This window comes from Somniosus microcephalus, chromosome 7, assembly GCF_052327205.1.
Source record: "Somniosus microcephalus isolate GS21.2 chromosome 7, FLI_Smic_1.0, whole genome shotgun sequence".
In the NCBI taxonomy this organism is placed as follows: domain Eukaryota; kingdom Metazoa; phylum Chordata; class Chondrichthyes; order Squaliformes; family Somniosidae; genus Somniosus; species Somniosus microcephalus.
Window position 1 is genome coordinate 242,015,721 of NC_140993.1, and position 17,308 is coordinate 242,033,028.

General features: G+C 46.4%; 1 protein-coding gene across 1 annotated transcript; it reads left to right on the forward strand.

Moving 5' to 3' along the window:
* The first annotated feature begins 1,754 nt into the window (after nt 1–1,754).
* On the forward strand, nt 1,755–17,057 carry LOC147115192 (maestro heat-like repeat-containing protein family member 1). The gene is made up of 2 exons (XM_085993990.1): nt 1,755–1,764; nt 12,074–17,057. Exons 1-2 carry the CDS (start codon nt 1,755–1,757, stop codon nt 16,924–16,926), a joined length of 4,863 nt encoding a protein of 1,620 aa, XP_085850116.1. The 3' UTR covers nt 16,927–17,057.
* The last annotated feature ends 251 nt before the right edge of the window (nt 17,058–17,308 follow it).

The following is a 17,308-nucleotide window of genomic DNA, read 5'->3' on the forward strand; positions in this document are numbered from 1 at the left end:
AAAATCTCAGGCCCCACAAGAAACTCAAAGCTTGAGGACAATTCACCACTAATTCTCACATTGTTAAACTACTTCAACAACTCAGGAAGCCATCTCAAAATCGCTTAAACAATTTACACAACTTAATATTAACGAGCCTGCCAAAATCTAACAATAACATGAACTGATTTGGCACGCAGATTAGCAGGTCTCGATTGGTATAATTGGAGGCCTGTTCCAGAAGTAAAGGGTGATCAAAGGCGTTCAAACCAAAGGAGTCAAGTTCAACCACGAGAAGAGCTATCGTTGAGTAACATCAAGACCAAGGAGCAAGCATCTCGAAGCAGTTCTCTCTCTCGAAGAAGAAGAAGAAGAAGTAACACACCCCCATCGGACACCTTGCGGCACCAAGGGCCCCACAAAACAACCAACCGAATATTACCCACAGCCAACCGGGTAATATTGGGCCACCATGACCAACGAAAAACCAACTTGGAAGAAACTGAAGATCCGCAAGTTTTTCCACTCTACAATCTATCCTGACTTACCCCGGGGTAAGATTTTTATTCAAAAGACTCTAGGCCCTATTTCTAACCAAAGAAAATTGGGTACTCACCTGATAGATCCAATACGCACCCTACCTCATCAGTGAACTCACGAAGTCTGACCAGATACGCAGGTGAAGTCCTCTACCGCGTCCGGGGTACGGCAGGCCCCAAACGACACATCTAGCGAACCCCGAATTTGCGAACCAGCTCAACTGTCAAGGAGTCATTTTGGTGAGCATTATCCCTGGTCCTTCAGAGCCTAACTTAGCTAGTAAGGTGGGATTGGGAGATGTGAGAAATTTGTCTACTGTAATTTTTCCCTCGTGTATGTCGAAGTGTTTCCCCATTTTATTAGAGTGTTATTATTGTGTTATATTTTTCTTTCTCAAATAAAAATCAAAGTTCTTGCACCAAAAATCAGTTGTCTGCTGCACTTTTATCACAACCCCCAAATAAGTCCAAGGTCTAGAACCAAGGGAGTGGGAGCGATTCAAACCGCTCATAAGTCAGAGGTGAAGCTGACTCCAAACACCACCCCCTACAAAACAAAGAGTTAGCATGCAGGTACAGCAAGCAATTAGGAAGGCAAATGGCATGATGACCTTTATTGCAAGAGGGTTGGAGTATAAGAGTAAGGAAGTCTTGCTACAATTGTAGAGGGCTTTAGTGAGACCACAGCTGGAGTACTGCGCACAGTTTTGGTCTCCTTATCTGAGGAAGGATATACTTGCCTTAGAGACGGTGCAACGAAGGTTAACTCGATTGATTCCTGGGATAAGAGGATTGTCCTATGAGGAGAGATTGAGCAGATTGTGCCTATACTCTGGAGTTTAGAAGAATGAGAGGTGAACTCATTGAAATATATACGATTCTGAGGGGATTAACAGGGTAGATGCTGAGAGGTTGTTTACCCTGGCTGGAGAGTCTAGAACTCGGGGGCATAGTCTCAGGAGAAGAAATCAGCTATTTAAGACTGAGATGAGGAGGAATTTCTTCACACAGAGGGTTGTGAATCTTTGGAATTCTCTACCCCAAAGGGCTGTAGATGCTGAGATAGTTAGATTTTTGGACGCTAGGGGAATCAAGGGATATGGAGATTGGGTGGGAAAGTGGAGTTGAGATCAAAGATCAGCCATGATCTTATTAAATAGCAGAGCAGGCTCGAGGGGCCACATGGCCTACTCCTGCTCTTAATTCTTATGTTCTTAAATTTGTCATTTTGAGAACATGGAGCAAGGTAAGGAGAAATTTATTTACACAGAGAGTTGATGGAGATGGAATGCTTTGCTATGGTGAATAGTTGAGGCAGAGACCATCACATCTTTCAAGGGAAAATCTGGTAAATATTTGACACAGAGGACTAAGCTCTGGGGAGAGAGAAGGTCTGTGGGATTAGTTCTTGATTCCTTTAACAAAGAGCCAGCATAGACACAATGGGCTAAATAGCCTCCTTCTGTGCTTTAAACTTCTATGATTTGATTGGTCATGTTCTATACCTTCAATATGGATCAACCAAAGAACAGCTCCATCACAAGAGAATATCCATCCACAAAGGAACTTCAATTAAATAGGAAGGCCAAACACCTTCACCGTCAATCATAGAATTAACTCCACTTTCTAAGGGTCATAGGGGGAAAATTTGGTTGCATTGCGCCTCCCGTTAGTGCCCTATGGGGCGCAAAGCAACTAGCGTCCGGGTGCGCCGATGTTTGCGCTGCTCACGAAATTGACCGACCTTTTGCGGCAGCGCTAAACACTACCGCCACGATCTCCTGCACCCGCAGATCATGACGTCAGTCAAGCGTGCAACACCCTGGTAGTCCCCGGACTGGATATTGATTGGCGCCCCTGCCTTACCGCCTGCCGCTAGCAACAACAGGTTAAGGGGAGCGCTTTGCAGTCAGGAAGGGACTGGGGGAGCGCTATTTAAAGGCGACCGCTTTCTACCTTTTTTTGTCTGCGACATTTTTGCATCACACATTCTGAGAGACTTCTGGAGAGATTCAACACTGTGTGAAGGAGTTTTGGGTACTGAGCAGCACTTTGCAGGTTCATTTTGATTTGACCTTCCTTGCATCGATTTAGAAGAGATTACAGGGGGCTGCACTCTGAGCTCTTTCCCTGGGTCTCTCCATTGTTCTTTCCAGCAGATTTGATGTACAGGTCTCTCCAGGCCGAGATTCAAGGCTGCAATGAGCAGGATGTGGATGTAGAGCAAGATCGACCCTCCCCTTTAAGAACTGGCCGGCACCAGTGTTTCTGTGTTCCATTGCTGACTGACATCACATGAGCTTCGCCAGTGCTCTGAGGTAGCGCCTCGCTCCTCGGCATTAGCGCCTTAAGAGAGGTGTGTAGCACCTCCGGGGCGACAGAGCCCAAGTTTGTAGTCGGAGGCGATAATTAGCGCCAGGCACTAAACTTTGCGCCCGGCCGATAATTGCGCCTCAAACGGGGCGATACCGAATTTCTCTCCCCAAAGAGTCATAACAGCACAGAAGGAGGCCATTCGGCCCATCGGAGCTATCCAGTCGGTCCCATTCCCCCGCTCTATCCCCGTAGACCTGCAAGTTTATTTCCCTCAAGTGCCTATCCAGTCTCCCCTTGAAAACATTGAGGGGGAGAAATTGGGTGAGTAGCGCCACTTGTTAGCACCTAAAGAGGCAGGCAGTGGCTGTAGCGCCACTGGCTGCGCCTCCCGCGATATTGAGTTGGGGCGATAATGGTGGCGTTAGCCTTTTGCGCTGCGCCGCCACCGATGACGTCATCGGTGTGCGCAGCGCCCCATTCGCACCCCGTTCACGATATTTGGTTGCGAACGCCGCAGTTGCGCCGTTCGCTACCCGCGCCCGGTTCACGGGGCCTTACTGTGCCAGCAGCGGCGCAAGTTAAGGTGGAGGTGCGGGGCGGCCGCCTTTTTTGGCGGCCGCCTGCCAGCACCTCCGTCCCCGGCCTCCTGACCACCATCCGTGGCATTGCCAGCTGTTTCCCAAGAGCCCGGCACTTCTACTCGGTGCCGGGCTCTTTTGCCGGCATTCACGATCGGGGATCGCGCTGTTGCAGGCCCCTCCCCCTTAACAATGGGAGGAAGGCCTGCAGTACCGCAGCGTGCCGTGCCGCAGCGTGTGGCGCTGCGGCACGTTGCGCTGCGATATTCAGTTTCAGCACCCTAAGAGGAACACGGAACGCCTCGAACCTCGCCCCGTGTCCCTCTAGGGGCAATGAAACTGAATATCAGACGATCGCTGAAGACTCGAACGCTGCGCTAAATCCTGCGCTCAGGCGAACTTGGCGCCAGTTTGGCGCCTCAACCCAATTTCTAGGCCTGAGTGTCTCCGCTTCTGCCATTTCCGTCAGCAGCGAGTTCCAGGTCCTCACCACTCGCTGCGTAAAAAGGATTTGTCAGTCTTTAGTGCCATTATTTTTCTGATATTGTTTTCTTGCTTACGTTAACTTTAGTGAGTTCCAGTCCTTGATTCATTATTAGTTTGCCTGGCATGTCGGGTATATTATCCTCTTTCTTTACCGTGAAGACTGACACAAAGTAATTATTCAACAAGTCTGCCATTTCCTTCGTTTCATTTACAATATTGCCCATATTAGTTTTAAATGGGCCCACATTACCCTTGACTACCCTTTGTCTTCTATTATAATTGTAAAAACTTTGCGTTAATCCTGAGGTATCTCAAGTTTCTTTTTGTATTCCCTTTTTGTAGCTCTTAGTGTATTTTTTGTCTTCCTTTGCTGCTCTTTATATCTCTCCCAGTCCCCTGGATTTACATTATTCTTTGCTTCTTTGTATGCTCTTTCCTTTAGTTTTATGTTCTCTCGGACTGCTTTTGCCGACCATGGCTGTTTTATTTGTTAGGCTGTAACTATTTGCAACGGCAAATTTCTGATTGGTCCCATTGGAGGACAAGACACACCCAACAGTTTGTCTGGACTGTGTAATTAGATCCTGTCTGCCTGAGTAATTAATATCTTTGCAATGTGCGATTTGATCCATTCATTGTGACAGCCAGGCTCTCGAGCTCACAGTGCTAACACTACTGCTTTAAGAGAACAGATAGGGCTCACCCTCCTGGGTTAGGACCTTCTCTCTCTCCCGTTCCCTGCCCCCAACAAGTTCCTGACCCCTCTTCTCCTTCCGCCCACCCACCAAAGTTCCTGATCTTCCCGCCGCCCCCCCCCCACCTCTACAAGTTCATGACATTCTCTTCTCCTCCTCACTCCCCCTCCCCCAAACAAGTTCCTGACTCTGAGCCTACAGGAAACCTGGGTGCATGCACGATTGGAGCGATGGGTGCGCGTGCGTGACTCCAGTGGTTGGAGGGGGGGGGGAGGACGGTCTTTAAGCTCCGCCCCCATATGGTGTACATACGCTGAACGACTCAAATTTGTTTGTGCAAATAATCACTCTGTATTTAAGTAGTGCTCTTGCACCTTGTGGATATATACTGGTCCTGTATTAGCTAAATTCTTTGCACACCTCCTATAGTACATCTGTAGTTTTACTCAATAACAGTTTTGACCTGTTTGCTGTCATCAGTCTCTCACAGTCTGATAGTGTTAGCCATACCAAAATTTAGAATCTTAGTAACTGCTACGTTTCTCCTTTTCAAACCTAACATTGAAATCGATCATATTCTGATCACTGTTAGATAAATGTTCCCTTACTGTGTTATCCCTCCAGTCAGGTTTCCACCCCTGCTGCAGTACTGAAACGGCCCTCATCAAAGTCACAAATGACATCCCAAGTGACTGTGACCGTGGTAATCTATCTCTCCTCATCCTCCTCAACCTGTTTGTAGCCTTTGACACAGTTGACCACCCCATCCTCCTCCAACACCCCTCCTCTGTCGTCTAGCTGGGTGGGACTGCCCTTGCCTGGTTCCATTCTTATTTATCCAGTCGTACCCAGAGAATCATCTGCAATGGCTTCTCTTCCTGCTACTGCACTGTTAGCTTCTGGAGCCCCCAAGGATCTATCCTTGGCCCCCTCCTATTTCTCATCTACATGTTGCCCCTCGGTGACATCATCCGAAAAAAAAACGTCCTGTTCCACATGTAGGCTGCCAACAACCCAGCTCTGCCTCACCACCACCTCTCTCGACCACTCCACCCTGCTGTCCAACGAGGAGAAATTTCCTCCAACTATACATTGGGGGTTAAGAAGGCAAATGGTATGCTGGCTTTCATAGCGAGAGGATTCGAGTACAGGAGCAAGGATGTCTTGCTGCAGTTGTACAGGGCCTTGGTGAGACCACACCTTGAGTATTGTGTGCCGTTTTGGTCACCTTATCTGAGGAAGGATGTTCTTGCCATGGAGGGAGTGCAGCGAAGATTCACCAGACTGATACCTGGGATGGCAGGAATAACGTATGAAGAAAGATTGGGTCGATTAGGCTTATATTCGCTAGAGTTCAGAAGAATGAGAGGGGATCTCATTGAAACTTATAAAACTCTAACAGGACTAGACAGATTAGATGCAGGAAGGCTGTTCCTGATGGCGGGGGTGTCCAGAACCAGGGGTCACAGTCTAAGGATAAGGGGTAAGCCATTTAGGACTGAGATGAGGAGGAATTTGTTCACCCAGAGAGTGGTCAACCTGTGGAATTCTCTACCACAGAAGACAGTTGAGGCCAATTCATTAAGGAGTTAGATCTATTTCTTACGGCTAAGGGGATCAAGGGAAATGTGGAGAAAGCAGGGACAGGGTACTGAATTTGGATATCAGCCATGATCGCACTGAATGGTGGAGCAGGCTCGAGGGGTCGAATGGCCTCCTCCTGCTCCTATCTTCTATGTTTCTATGTAAGCCCAAAGCCGTTGTCTTCGGTACCAGCCCCAAACTCCGTTCCTTAGCCACTGACTCCATTGCTCTCCTTGGCCACTGTCTGGGACTGAACCAGACTGTTCACAACCTTGGTGTCGTATTCGACCCTGTGATGAGCTTCAGACCACATAACTGCTCCATCACCAAGCCCACCTGCTTCCACCTCCATAACTTTGCCCCATCTCTGCCCCTGCCTCAGCTTATCTGCTGCTGAAACCCTCATCCATGTCTTTTTTATCTCTAGACTTGACCATTCCAATGCGCTCCAGGCCGGCCTCCCACCTACCACCCTCCAAAACTCTACCCGTATCCTAACTCGCACCAAAACCCGCTCACCCATCACCCCTGATCTACATTGGCTTGGTCCGGCAATGCCTCAATTTTAAAATTCTCACCCTTGTTTTCAAATCCCTCCATGGCCTCGCCCCTCCCTATTGCTGTAACCTCCTCCAGCCCGACAACCCTCTGAGATCTCTGCGCTCCTCCAGTCCTGGCCTCCTGCTCTACCCTGATTTTAATCGCTCCACCATTGGCGGCCGTGTCTTCAGCTGCCAAGGCCCTAAGCTCTGGAATTCTCTTCCTATACCTCTCCGCCTCTCTACCTCCTCCCTTAAGATGCTCCTTAAAACCTACCTCTTTGACCAAGCTTTTGGCCAACTGTCCTAATATCTTGTGTCTCGGTGTCAAATTTTGTTGGGTAGTGCTCCTGTGAGGTGCCTTGGGACCTTTCACTACATTAAAGAAGCTATATAAATACAAGTTGTTAGATTAACTAAACCTGGTCCATTGCTCATCAACTAAATCTAGTATGGCCTGCTCTCTTGTTGGTTCTAGAACATATTGATCTAGAAACCTATTTTGAATGCACTCAAATTCACTACCTTTCTGGCTTGAGCTACTCTGCTCATCCCAATCTATGAATTTTAAAATCGCCTAGTAAAACAACTCTACTTTTGCTACAAGCCCCTCTAATCTGAATTAATACATTCTGCCTCTTCATTGCTGCTATCAGGAGACCTGTAAACATTTCCCATTATTCCTCAATTCTAACCATAGAGTCTCCAATGATTGCTTTCTCTTATTAATGTGTAATAGTATCTTTAATCAGTAATGCTACCCCTCCAGTTTCCCTATCCTTTCTAAAGACCTTATAACTTGGAATATTTATCTACCAATCATGATAAACTTGCAGCCATGTCTCAGTAATGGCCACCGTGTCATACCCTCTAAGCAAAATTGAGCCTCTAATTCACTCAATTTATTTCTTATACTCCGTGCGTTAGTATATAAAACTCTTATTTGAGCAAGCAACCCTAACCTGTCCTTCTGCCTTGTCTTTCTCGCACCGTTTAACTTAATACACTTTTTAGTTGTCATTTCTGCTGTAACCACTTTAGTTATTTTAGTATTCCCACAACCTGGAGTATCTATCACTGCTTGTGACCTACACTCTGCTCTTATCCCTTTTCATTTTTTTTAAACAATCACTTTTGCTATTGTTTCTGACTGCCACCCCCATTGATTAGTTTAAGTTTTTACTATCCTATTTATCCTTTTCACTAGGACCTTGGGCTCAACCTGCTTCAGATGCAGCCTGTCCCAGTGGTACAGCTCCTTCCTGTCTCAGTGCTGGTGCCAGTGACCCATGAAATGGAGCCTCTCCTTCCCCCACCACTCCTTTAGCCATGTGTTCACCTTCCTGATCTGTTTGTCCCTATGCCAATTAGCACGTGGCTCGGGTAATAATATTGAGCTTACCGCCCTTGGGGTCCTGTTTTTTAATTTAGTTCCTAACTCATGATACTCCCTTAGCAGGATCTCCTCCCTTTTCTTTCCTATGTCATTGGTCCCGACATGGACCACGACAACTGGATCTACTCCCTCCTTTTCCAAATTTCTTTCCAGCCACACCCTTTGGGACTCTTTAACGTGGCTACAGAGGATGCTATCTATCCCCCTATATTATTGAATCACCGATAACTACTGCGTTTCTATTCTGCTCCTCCACCCCTCTTTGGACAACCCTCTGCTCCATGGTGCCTAGGTCAGCATTGTGGCTGTTCTCCCCTCAGTCTGACCTTCCCTAGGTTCCTTCTGCCCTCCCTGCACCAGTGCTTTCCTCTGAGGTGTGAATGTACTCTGGAGTAAACTGTCCAGAAATTCCTTCCCACCCCCGTATGTCAGAGTGTTGCTAACTCACACTCCAACTTAACAACTCTGAGCTGAAGTGACTCAAGGCAGAGACATTTCCTGCTCTCGAGTCAGTACAAAGAAGGTTCACTCGGTTAATCCCGGGGATGAGGGGATGGACATATGAGGAGAGGTTGAGTAGATTGGGACTCTACTCATTGGAGTTCAGAAGAATGAGAGGCGATCTTATTGAAACATATAAGATTGTGAAGGGGTTGGATCGGGTGGATGCGGGGAAGATGTTCCCGATGATGGGTGAAACTAGAACTAGGGGGCATAGTCTTAGAATAAGGGGCTGCTCTTTCAAAACTGAGATGAGGAGGAACTACTTCACTCAGAGGGTGGTAGGTCCATGGAATATGCTGCCCCAAAAAGCTGTAGAAGCTACATCATTACATAAATTTAAAACAGAAATAGACAGTTTCCTAGAAGTAAAGGGAATTAAAGGTTACGGGGAGCGGGCAGGAAATTGGACATGAGTCTAGTTTCGGATCGGTCATGGCCCTGTGGGTAGCGGAGCGGGCCCAGGGGCCGTGTAGCCTGATCCTGCTCCTATTTCGTGTGTCTAATTCTGTTAGATTCAGGAGATGGTTCTGGGATAGTGGATTGGCGGTTAGGATCAGATCAGCCATGATCTTATTGAATGGCAGAGCAGGCTCGAGGGGCCGATTGGCCTACTCCTGCTCCTATTTCTTATGTTCTTATGTTCTTATGTTCTTATATGGCAGTCCGGGGCAGTCTCGCTGTCAAACTCCCAGATACTACCTCGTAGAGTTTTTTTTTTTAAATGCTTTAATCAAGCTTGCTGCTTGCTTAATTCAAAATTGCCACAATTCATGCTTGGAATCTATTCAGAGAATACATTAGGCTGGAGGAACGATTGAAAAATGCAATTGACAAGCCTTCCCAAGCTCAAGGTTTAAAAGGATTAGTGTGTTCAAATTTCCATCACTAAGCAAAGTCCATGGTTTTAATGTGGATTTGAAATTGTGCTCTTGTGTTGTAAAGTTGGTATATTTGAATTTATCTAGGTATCATAGGTGCATTATTAGATCAATTAAACTTTTTTAGTGAATTAGTTCGCTTGCTATCATTATGTGTAATGGAAAACTTGTCGGCTCTGCGCAACGCTTTGCTATGTATCTGAATAATCCTATGGAAACACTGCTACATATTTGGAGTTATGTAATTGCATTTGAAGTGTTTTAGAAATTGCTTTGAGTGAAGCAGTACTTCTCATCAAATTGGAAGGTGCACGAATAGGGAGAAACTTCAGGTGCTGCAGTACATGTAAAGTTCGGGGCCCTAAGTGACAGCTATTGTAGGGAGCTCTGTTCTGTCCCTCTGTTAGTTGAAGATTTTCTCCCCTTATCTGATCCAACCATATACAATGAGAAACAAGGGTATATACTTGTATAGCACATTATGACATGTCTGCTTTGGAGTGCAGTGAAAGTTATGTAGGCAAACTTGGCAGCCAATATTTGTGCAGTAAGACCCCACAAACAGCAATGAGTTGAATGACCAGCTAATCTGTTGTTGGTAGTGTCTGAAAGATGAACATTAGCCAGTCCACCAGGAGAACTCCCTGCTGTTTAATAGTGTCAGTTAATTGGTGTGCGTACTTCCATATTTAATTCACCTGTGACTTTATAAAAGTTGATTTCTTCTGGATAAATAGAGTTTGCCTGATTTAATCTGTTCTGGGATCCAACCTAAGGAGGAAAACATTAAAATGACTCTAAATGGCATGGTCTTCATTTGTTTGTTCTGGTCATTGGTTGTCCTTCCCTCACCTGTTTGGCTCTCCAGAGATAGGGACCACTCGACAGCCAACTCTCACATTAGGGTCAGTTTGTCCCTTGGTGATTTGCCGCAATCTTTCCTTCCTTTAGCCGGATGCAATGACTGAGATCAGTGCAGGTAGATGCTGGTGTGAATACATTTCCTATTATACTAAGCGTGACTTTGGGTACGCATCAACTCAAAAGTGGCAGTATAACACACGAGACTGGCGAGCACATTAAAGCCTTGAGGTGCGAGACCCCCTTCAGCTTGCACAGAGTACAGTATAACTCCAGTTTAATACACAACATGCTGTACCACAGCACAAGAGAGTGTCAAGATGCAACAGGTTGTGTTAGGACATAGCACTTTGAGCTGTACAACCCTAGGGTGGTTAACTGAATATTATGGTGGCCTGAGTTACTGTTCTCTGGATGTGGCCATCGCTGGTAAAGCTGGCACTTATTGCCCATCCTTAGTTGCCCTGAGAAGGTGGTGGTGGGCCGCCTTCTTGAACCAAAGCATTTAGGGTAAAATATTGATTGGGTCAAGTATTGGTCCCAATGTGGTAAATAAGTCCGACGAACAGGAGTAGGCCATTCGGCCCCTCGAGCCTGTTCCGTTCAATTGGTTCTGCATCTCAACTCCTTTACTCGCCTTTGCTCCATATCCCTTGATACCCTTGCCCAACAAAAATGTCTATCGACCTCGGTCTTGAAAGCTCCAATTGTTTGATAAAAACTGATATAGAGGCACTGGAGAGGGTGCAGAGAAGATTTACAAGGATGTTACCAGAAATGCGAGGGTATACATATCAGTAAATGATGGACAGGCTGGGTCTCTTTTCTCTTGGAAAAAGAGAAGGCTGAGGGGTGACCTATTAGAGATATTTAAAATTATGAAAAATGTTGATAAAGTTGTTACAGAGAGAATGTTTCTACTTGTGGGGAAGAGCATAACTAGAGGCCATCAATATGGGTAGGAGAGTTTAAAGGATGACAGGAGAGCAGTAAAATCAGATGAGAAGAGGGCAAGGGAAGTTGAAATGGAGATTGAAATGACCAAGGATGAGGAGTCACTGAGTCCAGAGGTTGAAGGAGGAAATCAGGGAGGATATGTGGGTGAGAAACCAGGGTGGTAGGCACTAGAGAACAAGGATTTTAAAGGAGTGACGATTGGAACAAGTGCTCTGATGTCACAATAACTTCATGACCTCATGAAGCAGCTTCAATCCCTTTATAATTTACTTCCTGTCGAGGCACAACAACAACAACCCCCCCCCCACCTTAATCTGCCATAAACAGCTGACAAGACTTATATGGGCACATAACCCAGGACGACATCACAACTGAGGGGTCATGTAACATGGCCTCACAATGAAAACCATGACAACCCAGAAACCACGGGTGGACAAGACACAGCAAAGTGGTTCAAACTGTGCATTTGTGCATGAGAGAGCAAAGAGGAGAGAGCTTAAAGACAAGTGCGTTCATCAAATCTATCCAAATTTTGGAAGATCACCAAGAACAAATTTAAAACACTGTGGAAAGGAACAGTGTTAATTATTGGAGAGAAAGAAGTCAGGGAACAACATCCGAGCAGAGATCTGATTTCATACTGAGAGTTAGTGAACAAAGACAATCTTTAATTGATCATTACTCACAGAAATTATTTGGTTGAAACCTTTCTTCATATTGAAGAGTTGTAGAATTTGACTGCTGACTGTTTCCACATTGAGGGACATTCTCGGTTGCCTTCGTGAAGATGATAGCCGAGGAAGATGAAAGTTGTCGTCAGAGAATATCAAAGACCCTCCAGACATTGGGGCGTCAGCACCCAGAAATAGTATTAATGAGCTGCCATGACTATCTGTGCCATCACACCACGCGGACAGCTCCATACGGTGTTGTAGTATTGGAGAGCATGGCAATGATTATCAAGGACAACCTTGATCAAATCAGCCAAGCACTTGCTGAGAAAGTTATCTCTTTGGCTGCAATGTGGATGACGATGTTAACAGGAGCACAAGCTGCCAGCCAGGAAGCAGCCAGCAATCTCCTGGTTGTCATGAGCTTCAGGTTCAGAAATGAAGTTGTCCAGTTGACGACAAAGAGTTTCAAACAAGGGCACCTTCCGCATGTGTACATGGTCAAGACCTTAACAAAAATGTCAATGGAAAATGTGTACGGCATGGTTCCTTTACTAAAATCTATCTTGGGGATCATGATTCCAGTATTCGTTGGCGTTAAACAGGCTGAGCTGAAGACTGCATTTGCCTCAGCGGTAGGAAGTTTTAGCAAGAGCATCCTGATCTATCTGGGAAATATGGAGAAAGCCTCAGACCCTAACGTGACTAAAGATTCTTTCTCCACCGAAATCAACGCTGTCTATAGTCTGTTATTCAAGGTGTGGTTCAAGAAGGAGTCCTCTGAATTGAAGATCCCAATAGTAGAAGCTCTAGGCTATGTCATTTCCCTGCTGCCCAAGGACGCACTGGAAGAAGAGCTGCCCAGGATAATTCCAGGCGTCCTGTCTCTCTACAAGAAGCAACCAGGGCATTTTTCCATCACAGAGTGTCTGTGCCGGGTGCTGGATGTTGCCATAGAGATGAGGTATCTGGGGCTGAAAACACAGATGGGCAATCTGCTTAAAAGTCTCCACCAGCAGATGTGTGTTTCGGCAGGGTATACTAACCATTTTGCTGCGAAGGAATGCAATAAGATCCTTTGCTGTTTTAGAGTTCTGGTCCCAGCTTATGCAGATACAATAGTCGAATTTCTCCTCTCACAGTTGGAGAATGCTGACCAAAAAATGAGAGTAGGAACACTCAATGTACTGAGGCAACTCATCATATCGGTCTCCTCACATTTTGAGAGGAAGAAGGCTCAGATTGTGGCTGCCATAAAACCACTGCTCCTGGACAAGCGCAGCAATCAGGAGAAGAAACTAATTGCCCAGGTAATATGTGTCATGGCCCAGCAAGGTTACCTTGAGCTAGAGGGAGGAAAGGCAATGGTGGAATTTGTCATCCAACAGTGTGCTGCATCTGTTGATTCAGGGACCCTGGAACCACCCAATCATCAGCCAGACCAGGTAACAACTGAGGAATTAGTCACAGTATGTGAAACAGTGATGTGTGTGATCACAACTGCAGTGAAGATGGAGGATGTCCTTTGGCCATTCTTACTGGAGTTTGTCACCATGACCCAGTACACCAAGGCTTTAACAACAATCTGTAATTGTTCAGCACATCTTGGAAAAAAGAAACTGCAAGCCGGCAGTGAGAGGTTTTTCCTCACTTACAATGAAGATGCCAATCTCCCGAAAGCCCAGGCACTGCTGACCCGGCTCCTCGTCATTTCTTGTTGCCCATATCAGGGAGGAAGCCGAGGAGCTGCGGCACTGAGGCTAATGCAAGTCCTGAGCCTCAATATTCACCCAGCATCTGAGAGAGAGTGGGAAGAGGAGCTTCCATCATTGGTTGAACAATTACTAAAGAATTCAAAGGAGTCTCTGGCCCAAAGGGAATGGGAGGAGAAATTATTGCTGTTCTTGTCCAGAACACTCAATGCCATTGATGACGAGGAATGGACATGCCAGCTCGCTAATGAAATACATAGAGAGATTAACACCAACCACCTATCCCCACAAGAGAAAGGCTTTCTCTATCAATCATTTGGGACAGTGCTTCGTCAGACCCGCACAACAAAAATAAAGGAGGAGCTTTACGAAATGCTACTGAGTGTGCAGCACAGTGAGAGTGCGGAGAGAGAGGGTGCAGCTCTCGCCATTGGTTTCTGTGCCATGACACACTTTCATGATACCCTCAGTAGCCTGGAGGAGTTTGCTAACTCCAACAGATTTAAGAAAACTCAAAGTTTCCTGAATATTCTTGGGGTCAAGCCTGATGTGGATTTGGCTAAAGCCAGGAGCACACTGGTTCTGTGCTATGGGAACTTGGCATTCTACGCACCTGAGGAACTAATGCTGTCCACAATCGAGACCCACATTCTGCCGGCTGTGATCAACCAATACATTACAAGTGGACAGGAGAACAAGACTGAATCCAGGGATCTCGCACTGAAGCTCAGCCTAATACAGACCGTGACTCTGATAGCCAGATCCCTACATTCAAATCGCCAGAGAGCTCCCTTCAACTTTATCAGAAACAGGGAGCTGCTGACATGCATGCTGGATCTTATCGAGGCCGAGCCACCAGAGCTGCTGCAGAGCCCTGTTCGACAGTTAGCCATGAATGCCTGCAAACATCTGATACAACTACACATTGAGCCAAACCGAGCTGACACCTGCAAATTGATTCAAACCTGCCTGACCAGTACTTTCAGCTTGTTACCTTCAGAACTGGACAAAGACATGAATAGTAACAGAAAAGAAATGGGAACACTTTATACCCAAACTATGAGTTCCCTGCAAGAGCTCTTGAAGCAATTATTGCTTCAGGACCTGTCCCCTGAAGGATTTATGGTCATTTTCAATCAGGTAGAAGTCTGGATCATTTCAGCAAAACCTCATGAGCGAGAGAGAGCCATGGACACGACCATACAGCTTCTGAAATTTTACTGGGAGAAGCTCAATGTTCAGAATGTAACGCCTGGAAATAACACGGGGACTCTGATTGGACGACTGATGCCGCGTTGTGCAGACCCATCGCTTCCCGTTCGACAGATGGCTCTGGACACCTTGTGCATCATCCTGTCGATTCAGTTGCCGTATGAAGGCAGCAATCTGGATCAGCAAAAGGAGCAGTTGGAGGTTCTGAAAGAAGTCAGGGAACAGTTAGTTAACCCTGATGCTTCAGTCTTCTTTCAAGCATGCTGCCAGATCACAGAGGTAATTTCCAAGTGTTTGCCCCATGACCAGTTGGGCAGCTTGCTCTCTGTGGCCCTCAAAGGACTGTCCGACCAGCACCTCAGTTGTTCCAGTGCAGCCGCTGTGCTCCTGCAAAACATAATTAAAAAACGTGGCAGTGAACTTGGGGATCAGGTCTCGGAGATACTTCACGTGCTGAGCGTTGAATTGCAGTCAGTTCCTTATGAGAACGTGAGACTTTCAGTTCTACGGAGCATCGCCATACTGGCCTCACACAATAGAGCAACAGTTGTGTCCTGTCTCCTCACCTACCCTGTCCCTTTGGACAAGTACATCAGTGATGTGTGGCGATCACTGGCCAAGGACACAGAATGTGCCACGAGTACAATGGAAGAGCTGCTGGACAGACTGAACGAACAGTTAGAATTTGCGATAAGCAGAACCTATCCCATCAGAGATAACGCAACCCTTGAATCCCTGGCTGCCATCTGTGGGCTGCACGAAATAATAACTAAGCCTGAGTCGGCAAAAGCGGTGGCTATGTTATTCCCACAGATATTTAGTGTCCTACTCATTTATCTTAGCTCGTGTGTTAATGTTTGTCTGGTCAGTGACTTTGTTCCTGATGGTCAACTGCAGCAAAGAGAATTCTCAGTTGAGCCTCTAACACCTGAAAGCAGCAATGTCTGTGTGAACTGTGTGGAGACACTGAAGGACCTGCTAGCTCAAACAAATAATGAAGCAGTGCTTCATGATATGGTGCAAAGTGGAGGATGGGACCAGATGATGGATCTCTGCAAGTCTGACAAGGGGGTTGTCCTGCTGGCCAGAGCAATGGTGAGATACGCTGGCCCCAGTCTGATTGGCATTGTGAAACAGCTGGCAACTCAATTCCATACTGTTCAAGACTGTCAGGCAGTCACCTTGGTTTCCTTCTTTGCAGAGCTGTTAAAATCTCCCCTGGTTTCACAGCTGCATCTCACAGGCATTCTGGCGAATAGATTGCTAAGATATTTGCTCTATGCTTCTCCAGTTACCCGGTTGCTGTGTGTCAGAGGCCTGTACAACATTAGAGCACACCCCAAGAATAAAAGATTGCGTCTGCAAGTGATGTGCACAATGATTACTCTGTTGGGGAACATGAAGAACCAGAAGGAGGTGCTAATCTTTGAGGTGCTGTCGTGCCTCTCAAAGAACTTAATTCAGTTGCAAGCAAACACCATCCAACCTTATGTAGAGGAAATCCTCGTCAGGATTCAACCACACTTTGAGGCAGAGTCTGATAGAGTCCGGGCTGAAGCGTTCAAAGTGTTGGGGATCTTGGCCAAGTGTGGAATTGGAGGTTCCAGATCCTTCTTCTGCCGACTGGTCCATTCCAACCTGGTGCGTTTGTTGTTACACCTGAATGGAAAGAGTGAGGAGGTCACTAGGTCTTGTTTATCAACACTATGGTTGCTCTTCCCACTCATTGGATCTGTTGAGGCTTCCTTGTTGATTGACAAGTATGCGAAGGAGCCCACCAGGAACTACATGACCCTCCTAAGAGACCTTTCACAACAGTTGGCCCAAGATATCCCCAAACAGATCTCCTCATATGCCGCGGACTGCGAGTCCTTCTTCCAGAGCCCCCAGGAACAACTGCAAGCACATGCAGTGGCCTTTGCATGTTTACTTCAACAGTCAGAACGTGTCCAACCCGCCCGGAGGGCCACCTGGTGGAACATCTGCACAATGAACTGCTGCTGTTCACCATCAGACTGAAGACTCGACGCTCAGGCCACCAACCTTCTCCGCGTCCTCTTAGCAGCAAAGTGATCATTCATTCAACTTGATTTGTAAATATGTAATTTTATGGTTTGTAAATAAATCAATATCCTGTTGTTCCATTGTAACTATTGGTGCATCTTCAAATGGTGCAGGTCCCACTGCTGCGTGACTGGGAGTGACCGCTCCTGATTCTCTCTCTCTCTCTCACACTGGACATTAGACACAGATCCTACTCCTCACTCCATGTAATTCTTCACTGGATCATCATGCTAGTTTATTTATAGATGCAGTTCCCTGCACTCCCAAAGTGCATCACTTTACACTTATTCACATTAACTTGCATCTGCTATGTGTCTGCCCATTTTGCCAGTCTGTC